This window comes from Chrysemys picta, chromosome 3 (genome assembly GCF_011386835.1).
Source record: "Chrysemys picta bellii isolate R12L10 chromosome 3, ASM1138683v2, whole genome shotgun sequence".
NCBI lineage: Eukaryota > Metazoa > Chordata > Testudines > Emydidae > Chrysemys > Chrysemys picta.
Window position 1 is genome coordinate 75,154,080 of NC_088793.1, and position 22,614 is coordinate 75,176,693.

The window sequence follows — 22,614 nt, forward strand, 5'->3', positions numbered from 1 at the left end:
GTTGGTCTCAAGCAGAAGGGAAAAACATATGGAATTCACTCCACATATTGTGTGTGTGTACAATTTGTATATGTTCTTTGGAGCAGAGAGACAGTGGTAACAAGCTATTCACTAAATTTCTAAAATATGGGACAAAGTATTTCAGGAGGAGATTTTCCAAGTAACTAGGGGAAGTGAGGTGTCTAACAACTATTAGTGCCTTGAAAATCTCCCCCTTATTAACTTGGAACCCTATCTAATCTAATTATGTATTTATAAGATCCCCATCATTATAATATCTAAACATTTCTGCCCAGTGTGAAGAAAGTGTTGTAGCTACCCCAAATACATACATATGAGGTCTCAGTCCTGAAAACACTTTATTCACGAAATTCCTAGTGGCTTCAAAAGGAGTTCTGTGTATGAAGGGCTAGGAGGCTTGGGCCCACAGTACACACTTCAAAAGCAGTATTAATGTGGTTTTCTGTTCTGGCACTCCAGCCTCCACAATACCTGCACAAATTATTTCTGCTGGGAGCAGGAGCAATCTGTTCAGGGCGTTGAGTGGAGGTTTAATTACTGGATTGGGGTGTATGTATATAAATATGTGGTGCATGCTCCTCTGAACATTAGATTATTATCATTATTTACCATGTGGATTGTGGCAGTGCACAGCGGCCCCGGTAAGGACCAGCTTCCACTGGGCAATGTGCTATACAAACAGATAAGACTATCCAGCCCCTGACCAGAATTTACAGACTCAATAGACAAACAAACAAATGAAGGCTGTAGAAAAGGGATTAAAACATATAAACAAATGAGCAGAGTAATGCCGAGGGTCACGTTGTATTAGTCCCACCCTCTTTAAAAATACATATAATCTGTCCCAGCCTGCCATTGTATCAAGACATTGGTAAGGGTTTTAGAGATGGTTGAAATATTCCAAAGTCTGAAATTTCAACAAAATAGTTCATCAAAATTGTGACAAAAAGGGACTAATTTTTCACTCAAATGTTTGTGAAAGAAATCCCATTTTCAACCAACTCTAGTTTTTTAAAAAGTATACCTGTTATGCCTAGCCTAATTTCTGTTGTGAGGATAAAATCCATTAATGACTGTGAGGTGCTCAGATACCACAGTGGTGGGGGCCACTTAGGTTCCTAAATAGATATATAGTTACCCAAATGAATTAACAGAGTGAATTTTGTGACTCATTATCCTTGCTTTTTCATTGTTCATTCCTTTAGGGCCAGATCCTGATAGGTGCTCAGTTTCTTCATGACCCATGAACTTCAATGAGAGCTGATGGCACTCTGCACCATGTAGCTTCAAGCCCTTACTCGCTATTTCACAATAGGTCTCCCACAGCCCAACCTTGTGAGGTGCTGACACAAAGGCCCACCCACCTGCTAAATTTTAAATTCTTCCTTCAAAATATGGGGGTGGTAGAGCGTCTCAAAGAAATGGCTCCCAGATTTTTTAACGTTGGCAAAACAATGTATTTTTCCCTAGCATCAGTCTCAGTAACACACAACTGTTTTGGCTGAAATTAAAGAAAATATAAAACTGGGAGACTGGAAAAATTCAGCCTAGGTGGGGGAGGGGGGGAAATGAGCAAATGAAATGGGGTCTTATAATGGGAAGTGTAAGGGAACCTTGATATTAGATTGTGCTATCTGTTGGTAGTAAAGACTCCAAATAGTATTTTATAAACACTCATAAATTTCTGATGAATCTTTCTTCTTGACATGAAACTTTCTGTGCATGATCTCAGTTTAAAGGTAATTTCTTCTCTCAAAAAATTAAGGAAACTTTCTTCAGTTATTTTTTATTTTCAAGAAGGGGGAAAAAATTCTAATAAATAAATAAATACTTGTAACCATATTTTTAAGACACAATTCATGCAAAAACAACTGAAATTTTAAGTTTTGCATGTAAATTGCCAATGAGTACTAGGGCCTTTGCTGCACTGTTAACTGAAAAGCTGCAAAATAAGATATAAGCAACTGAAAAATCATTTCAGAGCATGTGGCATATTTTAAAACTGATCTTAATAAGTCCCCACACTCATTTGTAACATCTCAGATTCATTTTGCCCTGTCTGTCAGGCACAGACGCTCCTACTGTGCCTCACAGAGGAGCAAAATTCCCCAGACATTCTGCACCTCAATTGTGGTTATATTCTACAAAGTGACTGAGAATATGGTTTTATGGCATTCCATATTTATTGACTCTTCAGAGGCTTCTATCAAAATTCTTCATTTTATAGGTGGTAAATGTTTTTTTTCCTAACTGCCAACCCTGTAAAGTCAGCCTGGGATCTGAAAGTCAAAATTTGTTCTCTCTGGCTCTGACACTAGTAATAAAGATGCTGTAACTGGAAGTCAGCTAACAAGATTGTTGATGCTAAATGTGCCAAAATAGGATTCAGCTCTCTCCCGTCACTGTGTTCACTCTGCCAGGCAACAGGAGTAAAAAATAGTAAAAAAACGTATTTAAGGTCCATAAATAATACTTGCCAGGGTAAAGAGTAGGGACCAAATCATCCCACATGATGTATCCTCCGAGAAGAGGGAGACTCTCCAAGTTTTGTAAAATCTTTAAGGTCTTTAAACCTCCAGAAACACTCTCTTTGGGTTTGGGGATTTCCAGAGCTTGGGACTGTGAGTATGAGAAGGGGCAGGCAATGAAAGAGGTGGCCTCTGCTGTAGCACTCACTTTGATCCCACAGGATTTTCCTTGTGCAAAGTAATGCTAACCTTGCCTCTGTTATGTGAAACCTCCCAACAGAGAAGGTTTTGTGCCAGCCACATGTGGGATTCCCAGGATGGCCCAACTCACTTTGGAGTTAAAGAAATGTAAACAGGAATGAAAACACTCCATAAATGTCTTGTGGCTACTTTAACATTGCTGTACAAACTTTGTTTTTCTATTATGTGATGTGCTAAAATGTTGAACTATGCCATCTTAATGTTGCATTTATATCATTTTTCTGAAATAGGCATATGTAATATACAACAGAAATGAATGGATATCTCTGTAGTCATGATCGTTTAAAAGGTCAGACCCCTTCATCTTGAAAATTTACACAACTATTGTTGTTACAAGTAACCACTGAAATCTCTCTCAGATACAATATGTCGTCGTCTTTTTTTTTTTTTTTTTTTTTTTTTTTTTTTTGTCAGTTGGTTTACCTTGTACATTTGGTGGCACTTTGTGTATAGTCAGTTTCACGGTTTTGGTGGTGGTCAGTTGCATTTTCAGTCTTATGGACTAAGATGATAACATCACTTTCATACTCTGTCTTTGTGAAGATCACAGACCCTTTTTCCCCCCTGCTCTGAAAGAGAGTGTTTACTAGCAACAGCTGCAATAAAGCTGAAACTGAAAAGGCAGCAGACACAGTGTGAAAGAAAATAGAGAAGGAGGGAAATGAGTGGGCCTGAGCCTGTTTGATGTTGCTGATCTTGGGCCTAACTCAGAACATCCTTCAGAACATCAGCAGAGATTTCAGATCAACTTTACACTTTTAAAAAATAGCATATCCTAGGTTTTTTAATTCCTATGGAAAGCATGTTCTACCAATAAATTGAATTTTGTATAATTAGTCAATTAAAAGAAAATAAAGTTGATAGTGTCCCTTAAGTCTACAAGGATATGTATCTACATTTAGCCACTGATCAGTTACCATTCGTCTACTTACAAAAAATATATATAGATCTATGTCTATGCTATTATATATGGGGGGGGGATTTGAATTTGAACCCTCCCCCCAACCCTTACTATCCCAGCATGACTCTGATTCTGCAAAAATTACTTCCGTGCATCAGTGGGACTACTCAGATGCTCAATATGAGCAAGAGTTTCAGAATGAGGCCTAAAGCCCCAGTCTTGTAAAGATTTATGCATATACGTAAGTTTAAGTTCATAAGTACTAGCATGGATTTCAAGCTTGAATGGTCTCATTAAAGTTAAGCACATGAGTAAGTCTTTGTGGGATCAGAGCCTTAGTTAATAATAATGCACTGTGTGTGAAATGGCAGAATTTGGCTCCTCTTCTGTAATAATCTTATTTTAAAAAGATAAACTATCCACTAGATTTCTCAGTGTAGTACAGTACCTAATGTATTTTTGCCTTGTTACAGATTTTTCATTGTTTTAAATAGTTTATTTATGTTATTTCTATTTTGACTTACACCAGAATTACATTTAACCATTCATCTACTTATTTTTATTTATTTATTATTTATTTATTATTTGTTACTTATTTTATTTTACTTAACATTTATATTACCATAGTGCCCAGATGCCCCAATCAAGATCAAGAGTCCATTGTGCTAGGTGCTGTTCAAAGAATTACGAAGACAGAGCCTCTGCCCCTAAGGGCTTACACTCTTAGAAGACATGTTTTTGCTTTCAGGCATTGGTTGTCATCTCATTTTGCAGAGGGGAAATAATACAAAGCTATCTGTTTCTGTGGCACCAATATGGGTAGTCACATAATACCTTGATTTATAACTGTGTTGTAATCCAAATAGGAAGCAGGTGGAGTCACAACTGGGTATGATGCCTTGGATATTAATGGCTTGGCTCAGCAATGGAATTTCTAAAGCTCTATACACTTTTTCTGTAATTATGCATTCATTAAAAGATTTTATACCCAACAGAATAAAGTAAATATTTTTTGATCTCTGTAGTGTGCTTCCAGACTGTAGATTTGCACAGCAGGGTCTTGATAATCTGAATAAATTGTATTTCCCCAAGGAGTTTATCTTTCAAATAAGGTCATAAAGAAATGCAGTCTCTCCCCTTAGTTCTCCTTGTGATTTTTCTGCTATTTATAAAGCAGAGCACAGGACTAGAAGTATATTGTACTCTAGCGTGCACTTGGTTATGATGAACTCTAATTTATCAATCTGTTACTTATATCCTTTTCTGTGGTTTGCACAATGCAATTATTCTTAAAAGTATAAATTAAATAAAGATCGATTTGAAAGAACTTGAAATAGAATATTTCTAAATGTTCTTTCTCCTGTTTGACTCTCTTCTGTATCCCTCTATTAAATTGCTGTTAGTATCATGTAGTCTACGTAAACATTTAATATTGTCTTTCTATTAGGACATATTTGTCTGAAAAATTGATTTTCTTGTATTCCCTCTAAACTTAAGATTTTAAATGTGAGCTCATTATTCAATTGTTTTGGCAGCCAAAAGGTTGATATTAATAACATAGAAGCCCAGTAAGATGCTTAACATGGAATGATGGATTCACTCACTACTAAAAAGAGCAGTTTGTGGGGGGGGGGGAACCCTCTTCAGTAAAGTACAGTGAGCTGAATGCATAGGACCAGATACACAAGTTCATTTTGGAGGTAGACATTGACTAACATTTTGACTCATTTATTTAATGAGGTACATGTTCGGTATGGAATATACCAACCACTTATACTGTACCTCAGTAATAAGAACTATATACTTAGTCTGAATGTGGGTTAGTAAAGTAACATAGATCACATTAGCAAAACACTGGATCTCTTTCTTTCCCTACCACTCTTCTTTAAGTCTTCATGTGCTCTCTTTTAGTTTGTTTTTCAGCTCTCCATAAAAAGACATAACACATATAGCCTTTGTACAATGTACATTCTTTTTTACATAATTTATTTATGCCTCGTGCTTTCAATTATGTGTTAAATACTTTTTATTAAAAATATAATTTTAATGAATAGTATTAGGGGACAGTATTCTGTAGTACAAATGTATAATATTTATTTTAAGAAATGTCTTTTAAACTTATGTAATTGCTATTTCAAAGCAGTAACTTGTCATTTAATTGTAAATCAAACAAAACCCATTGGAGGTGAATGCAGTCAGAACTAGCTTATGCCTAATCCCAACAGAATTGAATGGGTAGCCCATTTCAGAGAATGCACACTTCATTGATTTGTTAATCTGAAGGTTTTCATCTAGTTAAGAATTTAGTTTGGAAATGTATTCAGAGGAAGCAGATGTATTGATTGTGATTCTGTTTTACTATATATATATTTGTGTGAGAGAGAGACACACACACACATATATATATATAGAGAGAGAGAGAGAGAGATTCTGAAACAAAAAAAATGAAACTTTGGGAAGAGGCTTCTATATTCTGCCATAGTCATATGTTTGTTAAAGCTTTATCACTGATTGGGAGATGGATTATCTGATCCGTAATATACATCTCACAATCTCAGCATGACACTTTTGCCCTCAGCAGGATAGCAATGTGCAATACCAGTATAATTTTGATTTGAGCAAATGATTGCTATGACAATTGGATGATTTTCTTTTGAGAAAGCTGATAAACCAGCTTCCATGGTTGTGAAGTTCAAAGCTAAAGGCCAAATCTGACCTTCTGGAGTCAAAAGTGAGTATTTCTGTTTAGAAGCCCAATCTTTTTAAATATATTGATAGCCTTCTAAGCTAGCAACCCCCCGGAAGGTGATTAATTTCAGCCTCTGTGTCAAGCTGACCTATTCTGAGGAAGAGTCAGCATTCTGCTGAACCCCAACAATTAAAAATTAACAAAGTACGCTGATCAGTATCTGCAAGTTGTTGAGCCCCTCAGTTTATGCTCAGTCTAGGGATGATGACTCTTGACTACACCTGGTTCAAAATTTGGACAAAATGGAAATTTCACCACAAAAATTCAATTGCATTCCTCCATTCTCAATCCCCCCCCCAAAAAACAAATTACCACTGTGCTACCCTCCCCCTCTATTTCAGAGACTCCCTGCAACCCTCCACCATACCCACCTTGCCAGCAGCTCTGTGTGAACCCCCATTGCTCCCTTGCCCCCACCATTCTTTTCTTTCTGTCTGGGAGGGAAGTCATACAGGGTGTCATCATTTTAAACTGTATTGGAACCATGGGTTGAGATGGGAGTATTGTTATGCCGGAAGGTGTTAATGGCTGCCATTAACCCAATTCTTTGATCAGTAGATAGATACAGAGCTGGTTGAAGGTTATGATTCTGCTAACCCAGATACAAGGGACTCCGTGTGATTCCCATTTTCCTCTTCCTATTTTCAGCAAAATAAATAAGGTTCTGCCTATTGATTCCTACAACATTCCCTGAAATTTTGGAATTAATCGGCATTCAAAAATTATGTTTCAGACAGAGAAATGCCATCAAGTTGAGTGTAAGGCCTTGCTCTTTTCAGCAGATAAATAATATCCTGACCAGCATTACTCATGACAGCTAAGATCCAGAAGGCTGCACCTTCTGCACCTGGGGTCTATTTCAAAACTCACTGAAATCAATAGGAGACTTTCCATTGACTCTATTGGGTGTTCGATCAGGCTCACCTTTCTTTGGTGGAAAGTTAATCTTCAGGTCACAAGGCTTTGATCTTATTCTCCTTATTGCTGACCTCCAAAAATGAAGTTATCCATTACAGAAGAACTCAGTTTATTTAAGTTCATGTCTCTTAAATTTCTTTTTGGATGATTGACAGTCCATCAGCGAGAGAAGACCGCATTCCAGTGGCTCAGAACATCCCTTTCTGTAGCAAAGTCGACTAAACAAGGTTGCAAGTGCAAAACTCTGAAGTTCAGTTTGACATACATTGCTTGCATCCTTGCCTCAATGCATAGGATGCCAATCTCGCAGACAAGGTGGAACAGGGCCTACGGTACTATCTGTGATCTGCAGAGATGCATTTTCCAGAGCTAGCACATATAGCAAATGTCTCACATGAATCCAGGTTCTTAATCCCCATCAGCTTAGACAGCTCCTGTATCAAATTGCCATTGGCTCCCCAATCTTTGGCTGTATAATCTTACTTCTCTTCCTTTTAACTCAACTACCGTGGTAAGAGGTGACCATATAAAAACCTAGAAAGTAGAAACTGTGTTTTCTGTTGGATAATTCATATGCTTGAAATTCGTCACATATGTAAGTGTTTACAGGATCAGGGCCTAAATCCCAGCCTTCTTTGGCTGGCCTGGGCCAATTGACCCAGGGTATGTCTACACTGCAATTAAATACTGGTGGCTGGCCTGTGCCAGCTGACTCGGACATGGGCTGCGGGGCTTTTTAATTGCGGTGTAGACGTTTGGACTTGGGTTGGAGCTCGGGCTTTAGGATCCTGCGAGGTAAGAGGGTCCCAGAGCTCAGGCTGCAGCCCAGGCCCAGACATCTACATTGCAGTTAAATACCCCCTCAGTCCAAGCCCCGTGAGCCAGAGTCACTTGGCACAGGCCAGCCACCGTTATTTAATTGCCTTGTAGACATACCCCCATCCACCCCTCATCAGACTCATGGGGCTCAGGCTGTGGGGCAAAAAAATAGCAGTGTAAACCTCAGAGTCTGGGCTCCAGCCCAAACCCAAATGTCTACACTGCAATTTTTAGTCCTGTGAGCCAGTCTTTTATTGCAGTGTAGACATGCCCTTTGTTATGTTGCCAACTATCTCAATTTTAGCACAACCTTTGTGCTATTTAGCATTTTCTTTAAGCCCCTGCTCCTGAAGTCATCTGATTATTTGAGCATTTCAGCTTTCATTTAAAAAGCAAAAGTAATTTTTTTAACCCTTTATGGTTGCGAGCAAAAGCATGTAAATGTTAACCCTCCATGCTCAAAACCAGAAAGCAAATAAAAACAACTGCAAATGGTTTTTTTTGTTTTTGTTTTTAATCTCATGATTTTGGGAAACTGGTTTATGATTTCTGAATGCGTAGGGTTGTCAATACTGTCTTTGGAATGTAAGTTTTTCTTTCTATTCATCTCCACATTTTAAAGAGAACCAAGAATGACTAAATATTTGCAAGATATTTATATACATACAGGTCATTTAAAAAAAATAAATGGAAACAGAACTCCTAGTAGGTCAGCAATTGCCAGCAGTTGGTATCTGAGAAAGCACAACCTTTCCCTATGCCTAGAATAGGGAATAGCTGCCAGACCTGAGATACCACACTGTGATAACTGCTAGCAAATATGGATATTTTCAGTGGTGACTACTGTAGTTTCTAAAATGTTTTTGTCAGTTCTTTATTAATTAGCAATCAAATAACATCCTATACATCTGTCAAAATGAAATTTATATGAAGATTAAATTTTTCTTTTAAATTGCATTAAAAATCCAAATATTTAATTAATATAATTTTTTTTTACTGTAAAATCCAAAGATTTTCTATAATGCCATTGTCTATTTTTAATGAGTATATGAGTTGATTTGGGGATCAGGAGTGCAAAAAATTGTCAACCCTTGCCCTGTTTCCCCATGATTATGAGCAAAATCATTTCATGTAGGAAACAAGAAATGCCAGGAGTTTCAACTTGCAGAATTCCTGTCCTAGTCTACAGTAGTGGGGGAGGATTTGTCCTCACCTCACCTGTCTCATTATGGAGAGGTGGGGCATCCTACGATCTACCAGAAAACCTGTGGCTCTTGAGACTAGATCAGGCCCTGAGTGCTTATTGTGAATATGCATAAACCTCAGCTCCTGATCCTTTAAAAAATAAGGAAGAGATTCTGTATAGAATGTAGCATCTTAAATAGAATTTGCCTTCAATACACAGCCCCAAACTGGAGGTTATGCAGGGGGGGCATGTTGCAATGGGAGCCCCACAAGGAATTTGGTTATCCTGGAGTAGCAGTTCTACCATCAATCAATGGGAAAACCATTGAATTCACTGACCAAGCAGACTTTATCCCATGGGTAGCACCCAGAACCTTCTGGAGATTCTCTTCTCCCTTTCCCATCTTCCTTCTGGTCCACTCTATGTGCCAGCAGAGCAGCAAATTGCCATTTACAAGATCTCTTGTCAGTTTCATTTGGCTCTGCCAGTCCATCCAGCAGAGCAGCCAAGTGTAATTCAGGTAATTTAGTCTTTTCCTCTTGTCTGCTCTGCTCCGTATGCTAACTAAGCAGCAAAGTGAAACTGACGAGAGTTCTTGTAATTTTCGCATAAGGACTGGGACAATGAGGGGTCTGGTAGCAGGGAGCAGAGCAGTAAATTGTAGGAGAAAACCTGGGATTAGGAGAGGGGGAGAAAAAAACAGGAACAAAGAGCAAAAACAGAGAAAAGCCGATAAAACTCTATGAATTTTATTTAGGGTCCTTTGTCACGCTGATGTCTCAAATAATATATATTTGTTCTTGCTGACCCTGCTCTATATAATATAACTTCTTGAGTTTCTGCTGTGCTGTCCTTAGGAAGCTGAGGTGTATGGACACACTGAGAATGAAGTAACAGAGAGTCCTGTGGCACCTTTAAGACTAACAGATGTATTGGAGCATAAGCTTTCATGAGTGAATACCCACTCCATCAGACGCATACTGAGAATGAAGGAATCACTGTTTAACCCAAGGGGCTGTGGGCAAATCCCAGGATTCTAGGTCCTCTGCCTGGTCTGCATGATCCTTTGTGTTACTTTCTAGGCTCCTCTTTCCCATGGCAGAATAGCTCATTGAGGAGATGTACTACCATTGTCTCTCTTACATGATTAGTCCTTCTGTGTGTGGAATAGAAGCTTCAGGGGGGGGAGTTAATACTACATCAGAAAGCATTAACTCCCATGTGGATTTCTGTCTGCATATCCACAGGTTTTAGAGGTGAGTGACCCTTGTAGAGCAACTGCTCCCTGATTCTATCACTCTCCAAAACCCACGAAGAGCCAGCAACACACAGTTTTTGTAGGTGGCCTTTTTCAGAGTTGGGAAGGATACGGTGAAGTCTCTGCTCACTCTCCCTTGTCCTTAGGTGTTTATTCCAGGAGTTTGTCTTATTCTCCTCCACATTGTGTACTTGGCAGGACCATTTGGACCATTATTATTCAGAGGTACTGTGTATAGTTTTGATTCCCGTATTGCTCAGCTGGGTAAGAATAGGAATGGGAAGGAGAGTGAGGGAGTGTTATGATAATTGTGCTTACAAATTTACCCTAATTGAGAGATTAACTGTCAAAAATGTTTATAACATGTCACAATAACCTATAATAACAAATGTTGATGGGAATAATGCTAGATAACCAGACAGAGAAACTGGATTACTCTAAACCCAAAAGTCCATCTTGATATAATCCAAAAACTGTTGAAATTATGCTTGTTAAAAACAGATGATATAGAGCTGGAAGTTAATGAACCAAAATTGGTGTGTTGGATAGTGGGCCTAATTGGTGGACAAAATAATGAGGGGATGGGTTATTCCACCCACCATACCCTTTGTGGCTTTTTAAAGACTGAGATTTTGGGGGTAAAGAAAGAACAGATGGAGGCTACTGGACCAAGCTTCACTGTCATGGCTGCCACCCCCACTACTTCCTGGGACCCTAGACCTTCTTTGGCTTAATCTTGAGGGGTATCCTTACCAGCTCAGGCCAGAGAGGGTTGGTGATGTCATCTGGATCATTATATCAACTCCAGCTGAATTCCAAACTGCACCTTGGATGAAATGGGATTGGACTTTAACAACAGCAACAGCAGCTCCAGTTCATCTCAACTAACTATTTTCTTTTCCTCAAAAGGGCAGTTTTGGATCTTAATGACAACAGGAACAACAACAGCTTTAGCCCATCTCAGCCAGCTTCTTTTCTTTTCCCCAAAAGGACAGTTATTACCATCTTTAATGCGCTCTAAGAGACTGTGGAATGAGGGGTTTTTCCTTCTAAAAACTCTACCAAGCTGCCTTGTTTAATATTTTACATTTCAGATGCTTTAACTGTTTTTTCCTTCTTTTCTGTATAGTTAATGAAAGGTTCAAAGGCTTTTTAATGGCGTGTTTGCCATGTTCTAAGCAGTCTGAGGTCTCTGTAGATCAAACCCCAGACCCAGTTTAACATTATTTAATGTTGGCTAGTGACTAGGTTCTGTTAGACCTTTATAGACCTTTGGCTTATATATTCCATCTAAATTAATTACCACAAGGTAATATTCCATATATTCTGATTCTCACGGTACATTGAGATGTAGTGTTGAGTTGTTTAAAAACTTTTGTTCCACTACTGTTTACCTTTAATTATCAGACAGTCTCATGTTTGCACTTCAGGCTACATTTTCTAAAGTCCCGCCTCCCTTTTTATGGGTGCAAACTGTGCCTGCAAAATGGTACCTGCAATTGATTGTGGGTACAAATATTAGCAGTCAGGTGACTAGTTACTTTGTTGTTTATTTTCTAAATTTTTTTTTTACTTGGTTTGTGGTAGTGCCTAGTGTAATAGGTGCTCTCCTAACATAGATGAAGACGTGATCTTGATCTTGAAAAGCATGAGATGTAAATTGCCCAGATTGTAGTAATTGCAGCGACATGCCAGGCTGAAAATGTGGGCCTTTAAATGTGGGATATGTTGATATCTGGGTAGAAAGTACTTTTGCTTTGGTTTAGCTCAGCTTTTGTCAGTGTTCATTTTTCCGCTTCTAGAGGAAAAAGCGGCAAATCAGGATACTGTTGGTGCAGGAGGTGAAGGGAAATCTGTTTTAATTCACTGATGATATATATGTAAATTGAAACATAATTTCAGCCTAGAAAACAGAAGTCCTCAGTGAAACTAGAAATCTTATTTATGAAAGTGCATGCTGTTCTCTTTTCAAGGTAGATAAAATTAACAATAAAGAGCAAACAATTGTTCTGTAACAAAGCTTTTTAATAAGTGGAAAGATTTTTTTTAAAACCTGTTAAATTCTGCCAGCTCTTGTAATACACTATGAAACACATTGGTTTATTTATTGGTCCACATACAACTGCATGTCTTACAGTTGCTGCAGATGCATGCATAGATCAGGCAATTTCAACACAAATGATTTCCGAATACCCTCTATTGTTCACAATTGCCTAGTTTGCACATGCAATTGCAGTATTTGCTCATGCTTTTTTCACACGGGTCAGATCATGATCCTCAATCTGAAGTCACATTTTCCCCCATTTCTCTTTTGCCTTTTTTTCTGAGACACATTTTTTGTTTTGCTTTACTCACCCAGGAATTAAATAGCTTTAATTACTTGGACCTGTATAAGCTCGCTGACCTCTTCAACCTCACTTTGCTGGAGAAGGCAGTGGTTGACTTCTTAGTTAAACACCTCTCTGAGCTGTTGAAGAGTCACCCGGAGGAAGTCCTGACTCTCCCATACTGTCTCCTTCGAGAGGTCCTGAAGAGCGACCGACTCACTTCCCTTAGCGAAGAGCAAATCTGGCAGGTAAGGAAATCAGTTAGTGTAATGTGTGACACTGTTTAAAACCAGGGAAAACTGTTGTGCTGGAGACACTAAAATGATTAAAGGTTCAAAGAAACAATAGGGGGAAAACTTGATTTTGGTGGTAACACAGGATCTGCTCTGTTCTAATACAATTTGTTAATTTGTAAGAAGTCTTTTTGATGGTTGACTTGTATGGCCTAGTATAACGGGGGGGGGGGGGAATAACAACGTTGTGGCATAATACCGAATATGATTTAATAGCTTTTAATGATAAAGAAACACTCAGCCCAAAACCTATAATATGTTTTGTTGCCAAAAAAAAAAAAATCTGTGAAACAATCCCACTGTAAATCTGTGGAGCTCCAGAATATAATGGAAGTAAACATCTGTAATATTCATTACAGGAACACTGCTGTTTGTTTCTTATTTGCTATCATGCAATATGGGAGAAAGACAGGGCAAGGTAGGAAAAAATTGTTAAATATATCAATTTTGGAGAATACTGTTTATCTTATAAAAAGGGAGGTACCCTCGGGCTAATGGACAGGACGAGCAATCAGAAGACCTGAATGTTATTCATGGCTCTCTTAATAAGGTACATATCTGCTGGGTGATGTTGGGTAAGTCACTTCATCGCTCTGTGCCTTGGTTTCCCCATCTGTGAAATGGGGGGTATCATACTTACCTTACTTTTTAAGGTGTTTTGAGATCTGCAGATGAGCAGTGCTATGTAAGAACAAAGTTCTTCAAACTACCAAGGCAGAGTGGAGATAAAGTTTAATCCTTTATTCTAGAGACTACCGCACAGATTTATTTCTCAGATTTTGAGGGTAGAATATGTAGTCTTTTCCAAAGCTGCTATTTCCATTAAAATTGAAATATAAACTTGGACTCCTGCCTACCCATCTTTGAGAGATCCTCTGGTGGTGTACTCTTTTAGAAAGGAGGAGGGGATACTCCGGAGTCCTAGCCCTCATTCCCTTGCTCTGTAGAGCAGTTTTGATGAGTGAGGTTGTGGGGGTATTGCTGACTGGCCCATTTGCTTTCATTATCGGTTCACTGCAAGATGAAAGTGTTTCGTAAAGTGCTTTGAGATATCTTGGATAAGAGAGATGCTGCAGAAAGCCAAGCTTCATTAAATAGCATGCTGGCACTGGTCAGTGCGGTATGGCATGCGTTCTCCCCACGTTTGCCATTTCCAGTCTAGTAAGTGGAAGTTCTTAGGTCTCTGGTACTGTGACCCTGGCCTTGCCCTGTGGGACAAATCTGGAAAAGGTTTTCTTAATGGCCTCCGCGACAGTAGGGTGGACACTCCATGTAGCAAATATGATAGTCTATGCCAGTGTTGCAGGTCACACTGCAGATACTGCTATGTACAGCCGTGATAATGTGCTTCTTTTTGAGTGACAACAAACTCTACACTGTCCATTTAAGTATTATCATAATTGCCTCTCTAAAGGTTACTAATGCTGTTATGTAGAATGTTTTAAACTAGTTTTCTGCTGCGGGCAGAAAAAATATATATTTTATTTCTGCTTCTCCAGAATGAATTAAAAGACACACATAAATATTTACCAATTTAGGCATTCAGCAGGCAATAAGAAACTGTTTTTTGCTTTATCTTAGTAAATAAATAATTCCCTCATAGTCAACCCAATAGAGGAAAATCAAATCAGACCAGCTATATTGCCTCAAGTGTAGTTAAGTTCATCATTTTTGCTAAGGTTATAGTGGTAATGCAATATACCATGGAAGAATCTAATATTCAGCCCAGGGTGAAGATTGGGTATGCCAGAGGATTAGTGTCAGGGTGCTTTATAGAAGTGAAACTTGATGGACAGGCTGGAGACAGATCTACAGAATCTCATTAAATTGCTGAATTGTTCATTACTGAGCACTCTCCCTGTAATAAAGTGCTCATTGACTTTGACAAATCCCTATCCCATGTCTTGCAGAAGAACAGCAGAGCAGGAGGTGTTGGGGAAGCAAGAGGAAATTGGCACAAAGTGGGGCAGATAATAGAAAAGCTGATGAGGGATACTACTATTTGATTAATGTGTCCTACCTGTAACTAGTGTAACATCCCCAAAACACACAGATACACACACATTATGACAACATTGATGCAACATGTCCCCAAGGCAACTTCACCAGTGGGCCTCACATGATATTCCAACCACAAATTAAAGCTACCCTCCCAACGCAGGGTCCCTGGAGAGGATCACAGTGTCCCCAGGGCACTACTACTTTTACTGGTGCAGCGAGGTTTAAATCACAGCATCCCCTGGGTGAATCAAGCCCAATGTACATAAAGATTAAGACAGTTAAAAGAAAAACATAGAAAGTTTGGCTTTGGGATAACTGATGTAGTTTTGCTGTAGATGAAAGCTAAAATCTACTGTAGCTCATGTGTGGTCCATGCTAGTTTTTTGTTAGGTTGTTGATTGTGGATTCCCCAGTTGATTGAATGTTGTGAACTACATCCTTAAGCAAGACATATTTTGGAAAGTTTAACAGTAATATTGGCTTCTAGCACACACCAAAATATGACTAATGTTCAGTAAGATTCTACAGTACTATGGTGATAATTCTCCTAGATCATCTTGGAAAGAAAGCCAAGATTTTATGAAGGATATAGTGAATAAAGTAAGTAGTAGTGCACTCCTTAGTAAAAAGTGCACTGTGATTAACAGAAAAATCTTATGAACCTCATTTTCCCAGCCTAAATGGGGCTCTCCTTTGTAAAGATAACTACAAGGAATACAGAAATACTATTTTTTTCAATGTGAACTCTGAATTTTTCTAACCTTACTTTAACTGTGCTAAAACAATAACAATGGTGATTAGGAGGAGCGGGAATAAATAGAGTTTCTTCTAAACAAATGACTAGAGTAGAGGAGGCTACCAGTTCCTGAAAACATAAGTGTAAGAAGGGGACATTGGCGTTAGTGTTTTGGAATCTATATTTTATTGATTTTTCCATATAGATTGTTACATTCAACTACTATGTGGAATATTTAAATGCTACTTTGATGGATCATTGCAGGTGTGTATGATTCATGGCTTGTGTGCCCCATTAAAGTGTGTGTAATAATGGATCCAGGTGGGAAGAGAGAATTAAATAGAAATACAGAAAAGACAAGAAAAATCCCGAGAAAGTTAAAACAAAAGTGAATAATTCTTTGAGCTTGTCCTTCCCTTGTCATATGTTTAACTGAGATGATCAACACTGATATTTATTCACAAGTTGTTGTAAATGCTTTCCAGATGAGGATATAAATGTCTAGATTATCATTAGGTGGAAAGTCAATTTTCTCATAATTGGCTATTTCTAAAAGGGCTCATTGGCTCTACTTTAAGGAAGCAGCTGATTTCTTTCCTTTGATAATTTAAAAGGTAACCAACCTTATACAGTAATACATGTTCCCAGAGAAATCTAGTACCAGAGGGCTTCTTGCTGGAAACTTAGGGTGGTAATATGCTAAATTTAAAGGCTATTTAAGCAATAAACTGATGTTACACTTAATATTGCTATACATAAGAATCAGCTATCCTCTTAATTGAGAACTTTGATTTTCAAGGGATTAGAAGTTCACTGTTCATAGGATCATAATAATAGTTAGAGATGGAAATATTTCTTACGTCACTGAACCCCGCAGTAGTACTAGTAATATTAGTCCTCCAATTTATCAAATGATACTACACCGGTACTACACTTGATCTTAATCAAAAAGCTAACTCTGAATCGCATTGGACTGAAAGTGAGTATAACAGAGATTTAACACAGATTTGTTTTTTCCCCTCTTTTACTTATATGAAGGGTTGTAAAATGGTTTTTTAAAGTTAATTTTGGGACGAGATCAACAGCCATTTTAGATACTTTTTTTTTTTTGGTGAAGTTAAGGTTAAAAAGATTATTTTTAAAATTTTACAAGAAGGTCCAGCACCTTCCTATCCATCCACCATCCATCTATCAGTAGATATAGATATTAGAGCTGGTAATAAAAAATTAGTCAAAACAGCATTCTATTAGAAAATCCTGTTTTGACAAAACCAAAAATTTTTGCAACACCATTTTGACATTTTTGGTATAAAAAGTGTCAATTTTTCATTTCAAATGACTTTTTATTTCAAATGTACACATATAAATTAGGGCTGTCAAGCGATTAAAAAATGTATCTTGATTAATCACGCAATTAATCACGCTGTTAAGCAATAATAGAAAACCATTTAAATATTTTTGGATGTTTTCTACATTTTCAAATATTTTTATTTCAATTACAACACAGAATACAAAGTGTACAGTGCTCACTTTATATTTATTTTTGATTTCAAATATTTGCATTGTAAAAAACAAAGGAAATCGTATTTTTCAATTCACCTAATACAAGTACTGTAGTGCAATCTCTTTATCATGAAAGTTGAATTTACAAATGTAGACTTTATATAAAAAAAAAACTGTATTCAAAAATAAAACAATGTAAAAGTTTAGAGCTAGAAAGTCCACTCAGTCCTCCTTCGTGTACAGCCAATCGCCCAGACAAACAAGTTTGTTTACATTTGCAGGAGATAATGCTGCCCATTTCTTGTTTACAATGTCATCTGAAAGTGAGACCAGGCGTTCACAGGGCACTATTGTAGCTGGCGTTGCATGATATTTACGTGCCAGATGCACTAAAGATGTATATGACCCTTCATGCTTCAACCACCATTCCAGAGGACATGTGTCCATGCTGATGACAGGTTCTGCTAGATAATCATCCAACGCAGTGCGGACCGACGCAAGTTCATTTTCATCATCTTAATCAGATGCCACCAGCAGAAGGTTGATTTTCTTTTTTGGTGGTTCGGGTTCTGTAGTTTCGGCATCAGAGTGTTGCACTTTTAAGACTTCTGAAAGCATGCTCCACACCTTGTCCATCTCAGATTTTGGAAGGCACTTCGGATTCTTAAACCTTGGGTCGAGTGCTGTAGCTATCTTTAGAAATTTCACATTGGTACCTTCTTTGCGTTTTGTCAAATCTGCAGTGAAAATTTTGTTAAAACGAACAACATGTGCTGGGTCATCATCCAAGACTGCTATAACATGAAATACAATGCAGAATATGGGTAAAATAGCAGGAAACATATAATTCTCCCCCAAGGAGTTCAGTCATAAGTTTAATGAACGCATTATTTTTTTAATGAGTGTCGCCAGCATGGAAGCATGTCCTCTGGAGTGGCAGCTGAAGCATGAAGGGTCATACAAATGGTTAGCATATCTGGCATGTAAATACCTTCCAGTATCAGCTAGAAAAGTGCCATGCGAATGCCTGTTCTCACTTTCAGGTGACACTGTAAATAAGAAGCGGACAGCATTATCTCCCATAAATGTAAACAAACTTATTTCTCTTAGTGATTGGCTGAACAAGAAGTAGGACTGAGTGGACTTGTAGGCTCTAAAGAAGTGGTTACCAACTGGTAAATCGCGTTCAACTGGTCGATCCTAGAGGATTTCCCTGTCGATCCAGTGGTGCAGTGGGGCTGCCGCTAAGGCAGGCTTGCTCCCTGCCTGCCCCGGCCCCATGCCACTCCCAAAAGCAATCAGAGGCTGTGTCTGAGGGCCTCTTACTCAGAGGCTGAGAAGTGTGGCTACAGCTCCCTCTCAAACCATGTTATGTCTGCTTTACACCAGTGGTTTTAATGCCTCGTTTTCTCAAACTCTCAGTGGTATTCTGAGTTGGTGAGGTTTTCAAAAAACAAAACAAAGTGACTGAAGAGCACAAGTCCCATTAATTTTCAATGCAATTTCTGAGCTTAAGTCACTTATGTGCTTCTGAAAATTCCACCTTCTATCCTTAATACAAGGTTGTTACTGAGAGATATGAAATCTGTCTTTCCCCCATACCACCTAGGGACTGAGTGAAGCCCAAATTCAGATTGCTATCCAGAACAACAGATTTTTAGTAGTTGGTTGTCATTTTGGATTGTTGAAATGTGCCATCACACCAGCTCAGATCTGAAGTTTTTCACTGTAAATTATTTGACTCCATATAGTAATTTTTAACTTGGAGTGAAAAAGATTGACAATTCTCAGGGGCTTCGATGTGATTTGACAAGATGGGACCTAAACCTTGGCAGTTAGGTGGTACCATAAATCAAATAATAAATAACAATACAGAAGAGGAAGTAAACGTGGGAGGAAGTGGTGCAGTGTCTAGTACACTGACCTTTTACCTCTGGAGAAATGCTGTCTTTGGCAATGGGTGAAATTGTGCCTGGTGGCCTAATGCTAGTCCATAGTTGGTATTTACCTCAACAGTAAACCACCACACTTAAACACGATTGCTAGCCTCTCTTTAGGAGAGGTCCACGACTGTAAAAGCAGGACTGGTGCATGTCTGAGGGCTAAGATGTATTAGAAAAATCAGCCTATTGTCTTTGCATGTTATGTCTGCTTTACACCAGTGGTTTTAATGCCTCATTTTCATAAGCACCTACTTCACGTAAAAATAAGAACCAAGACAAAGAACAACTCAGGGGCCATAATACAGAATAAAACATACTGATTCTGAGTCTCACTTGCACTGGTGTAAATCAGGAATAACTCCACTGTAGTCAGTGCAGTTATATTGATGATAAACTGTTGTGAGATCAGAGTCAAGACCACTTTGGAGGGTTGATTTTGTTATTCCTAATCTATTCCTGATAGACGAATATCTAAACTGACTTGTAATATCTACCAATGACAGTGTTCCTAACAATCTCTCTGACTGTTTCTGCCATTGACTAATTGACTCTATAGTTACATAACTTTTTTCCTACTAACATACATTTTTCTAATACAGTTTATGCACCATTTCTTATTGTCTTAGAATCAGTGACCAACAAGGAAATTTGATCCCTGTTCTCTTTATAACATCCCTTTACATATGTGTGGAGTTATCTCCCCTCATTCACCTTAGCGGTAGGCTTAATGTTTTCTTAATCTTGTCATTAGTTGACAATAAGATTGTGTGTTACTTTCTTCTGAACTTATTCCAAGTTTGATTGTTTTTTAACATGAAAATTTCTTATTGCTACTGTAAACCTATGTAATAGTAATACAGAAAGGTTTTATTTTACATTAAAAAGCAGTGTTTTATGAAAGGCATCTCTGTGTTCTATGCTTCTAATTTTCATTTTGATACATGTCGATTCCACTCCATGATTTTTTGCTGCAGGTGTAAGCAATAAAGAAATTACTGGAGTGCATTACTTTTGCCTCAGTGTCTTGCAATAATATTGCCCCACCTAATTTATCCTGGATTAACTGTAGAATTGCATAGAGCATCACACTGGTAGGCAGGAGGGCTGCTGTGCCTGCAGCTCCTGAATTTAGGTCATCTCTGCAGCTAAGTAGGGAACATGGGATTTAGTTTAAAAACAAAGTGCAGAAAGACGACACTGCGGCGCACGCTCAACAAGATGGTTTCTGTATGTTGTATTTGCATTGGTCTATCTTCACGGAGTCTAACACACAAGATTACTGAAGTATAATTGTATGTATCAATGTACAGGTGTATATTTAAGTAAAAGGAAGTGTTCTTGATCATTAGTGTTGTGCTGCTATTAAAGCTACAAGATGAGGAACAGTATATTTATAGGTTTGACTTTAATCTATTTATTGTTTGCAGTGATAACATACCTATCAGAGGACATCTAAGTACAAGTACAAAAAGTAAAAGCAGTAATCATAACACATGTCTAAGCAAGGTGGCCACTCAAAACAGTTGTCCCCACAGTGCTTAACATCAGCCCTCCGCCCAGACACACAATTATAATAAACCTTTGCTAGTTAAAAACCTGATTAAACAAATGAGTTCTGCACTACTTCTTAGAAGTTGCCTAACTCAGGCTGTGGGGGTGGACTTCAATGGGAGCAAATTCTAGAGATAAGAGGCCTCTATACCGAATGCCCAGCTACCCATTTCAGTAAATTTATCACTAAAGATGGGCAGCAAAAGCTTTTTTTTTTTTAATATGGAGATATACCTATCTCATAGAGCTGGAAGGTCATTGAGTCCAGACTCCTGCGTTCACTAGCAGGACCAATTTTTCCCCAGATTCCCTAAGTGGCCCCCTCAAGGATTGAATTCATAATCCTGGGTTTAGGAGGTCAATGCTCAAACCACTGAGCTATCCCTCCTCCCATTCCTGCAGCTTGTACCTGTGAGATAGAACAGAGGGTGGGAGAGAGCTGGATTCTGGGCCATTTAAAGCTTTGCAAATTAACAACACCTTATGGAAATTTTATGACGCTGGTCACATTGGGTAAAATGTTCAAAAACATCTTATGTCTGGATCCTGAAAAGTATTTAGGCATCCAACTCTGATTTATTTCAATGGGAGTTAGGCACCTAAATACCTTTGAGGATATGTCCCGAAGTCCCATTTAAAAAATGACTTAAGCTCTTAGGAGCCTACATCTCATTGGACAACAATTGAACTTAGGCTCTTAAGTGCCTAAGTCACTTTTTAAAATGTCACTAATGTTCCTAAGTCACTACGGTGTTTTTGAAAATTTTACCCATTACTTTAATTCATTACATTTTTTTTTTAATCTGAAGACCATCATGTGGGGATGAAGATTCAGCCAGAGTAAACAAAAGTGGCAACATTTTGGCAGAAGGTCAGTTGATTAAAATGTGAAGTGCTCTATACTTGAAGAAGAAAAGTGAACAGCATCTAATGTACTCACTTGTTCTTTTCTGTAGCTAAATCAAAAAGAATCAGAATTGAGCAGTAAGTCCTAAAAGATTTTTTTTTATTGCTGTTGCGCTGTCCTTTGAGACGCATTCTTGGCAGAATTCAAGGAAAACAAAAAAACAAATTGGCTGCTGACGTGAAAATGCATAAATGTTCCTACAGTTAACATTACTGGGCCCATCCTTGTTAGGAGTAGGCTCCTGCAGTGCTTAGAGATGTAGTGCCAGACTTGCTAGCTCATAATGTGCTCTGAGTGGACTTCTGCAATCAGATGTCTGATAACGAAGGTATTGAAGTGGAGAGGAGGAAATAGACAAACTCAGGAAGCATCAGGGTAGGAAATCCAAATGGGCAGAGTTATGGACTTTTTACCAAAGAGCTTAAGAGTTGGGGTTTTTTAAAACGAATCGGGGGGGGGAACCCCATTCCTCTTGCAGTTAATGTATTTGTGATGTGACTGGGAAAAGCTGCCTAGTTATTTCAAGTTTCAGAGTAGCAGCCGTGTTAGTCTGTATCCGCAAAAAGAAGAACAGGAGTACTTGTGGCACCTTAGAGACTAACAAATTTATTAGAGCATAAGCTTTCATGGACTACAGCCCACTTCTTCGGATGCATATAGAATGGAACATATATCGAGGAGATATATATACACACATACAGAGAGCATAAACAGGTGGGAGTTGTCTTACCAACTCTGAGAGGCCAATTAATTAAGAGAGAAAAAAAAAACT

General features: G+C 38.3%; 1 protein-coding gene across 18 annotated transcripts in view; it reads left to right on the forward strand.

The window, feature by feature from the left end:
- KLHL32 (kelch like family member 32) overlaps window positions 1-22,614 on the forward strand; it is a 194,421-nt gene that overhangs the window by 120,039 nt on the left and 51,768 nt on the right. For 16 of the 18 annotated variants that reach the window (XR_010599548.1, XR_010599547.1, XR_010599545.1 and 13 more), the window contains one exon: window positions 12,941-13,156. The exons of the other annotated variants lie outside the window; for them this stretch is intronic. Coding sequence is in view for 8 of the 16 variants with exons in the window: in XM_008164869.4 (XP_008163091.2) it covers window positions 12,941-13,156 (216 nt within the window). In the remaining 8 variants the exon portion in view is untranslated. Of the gene's footprint in view, window positions 1-12,940; window positions 13,157-22,614 lie in introns of those variants that run through there. 18 annotated transcript variants of the gene reach the window in all.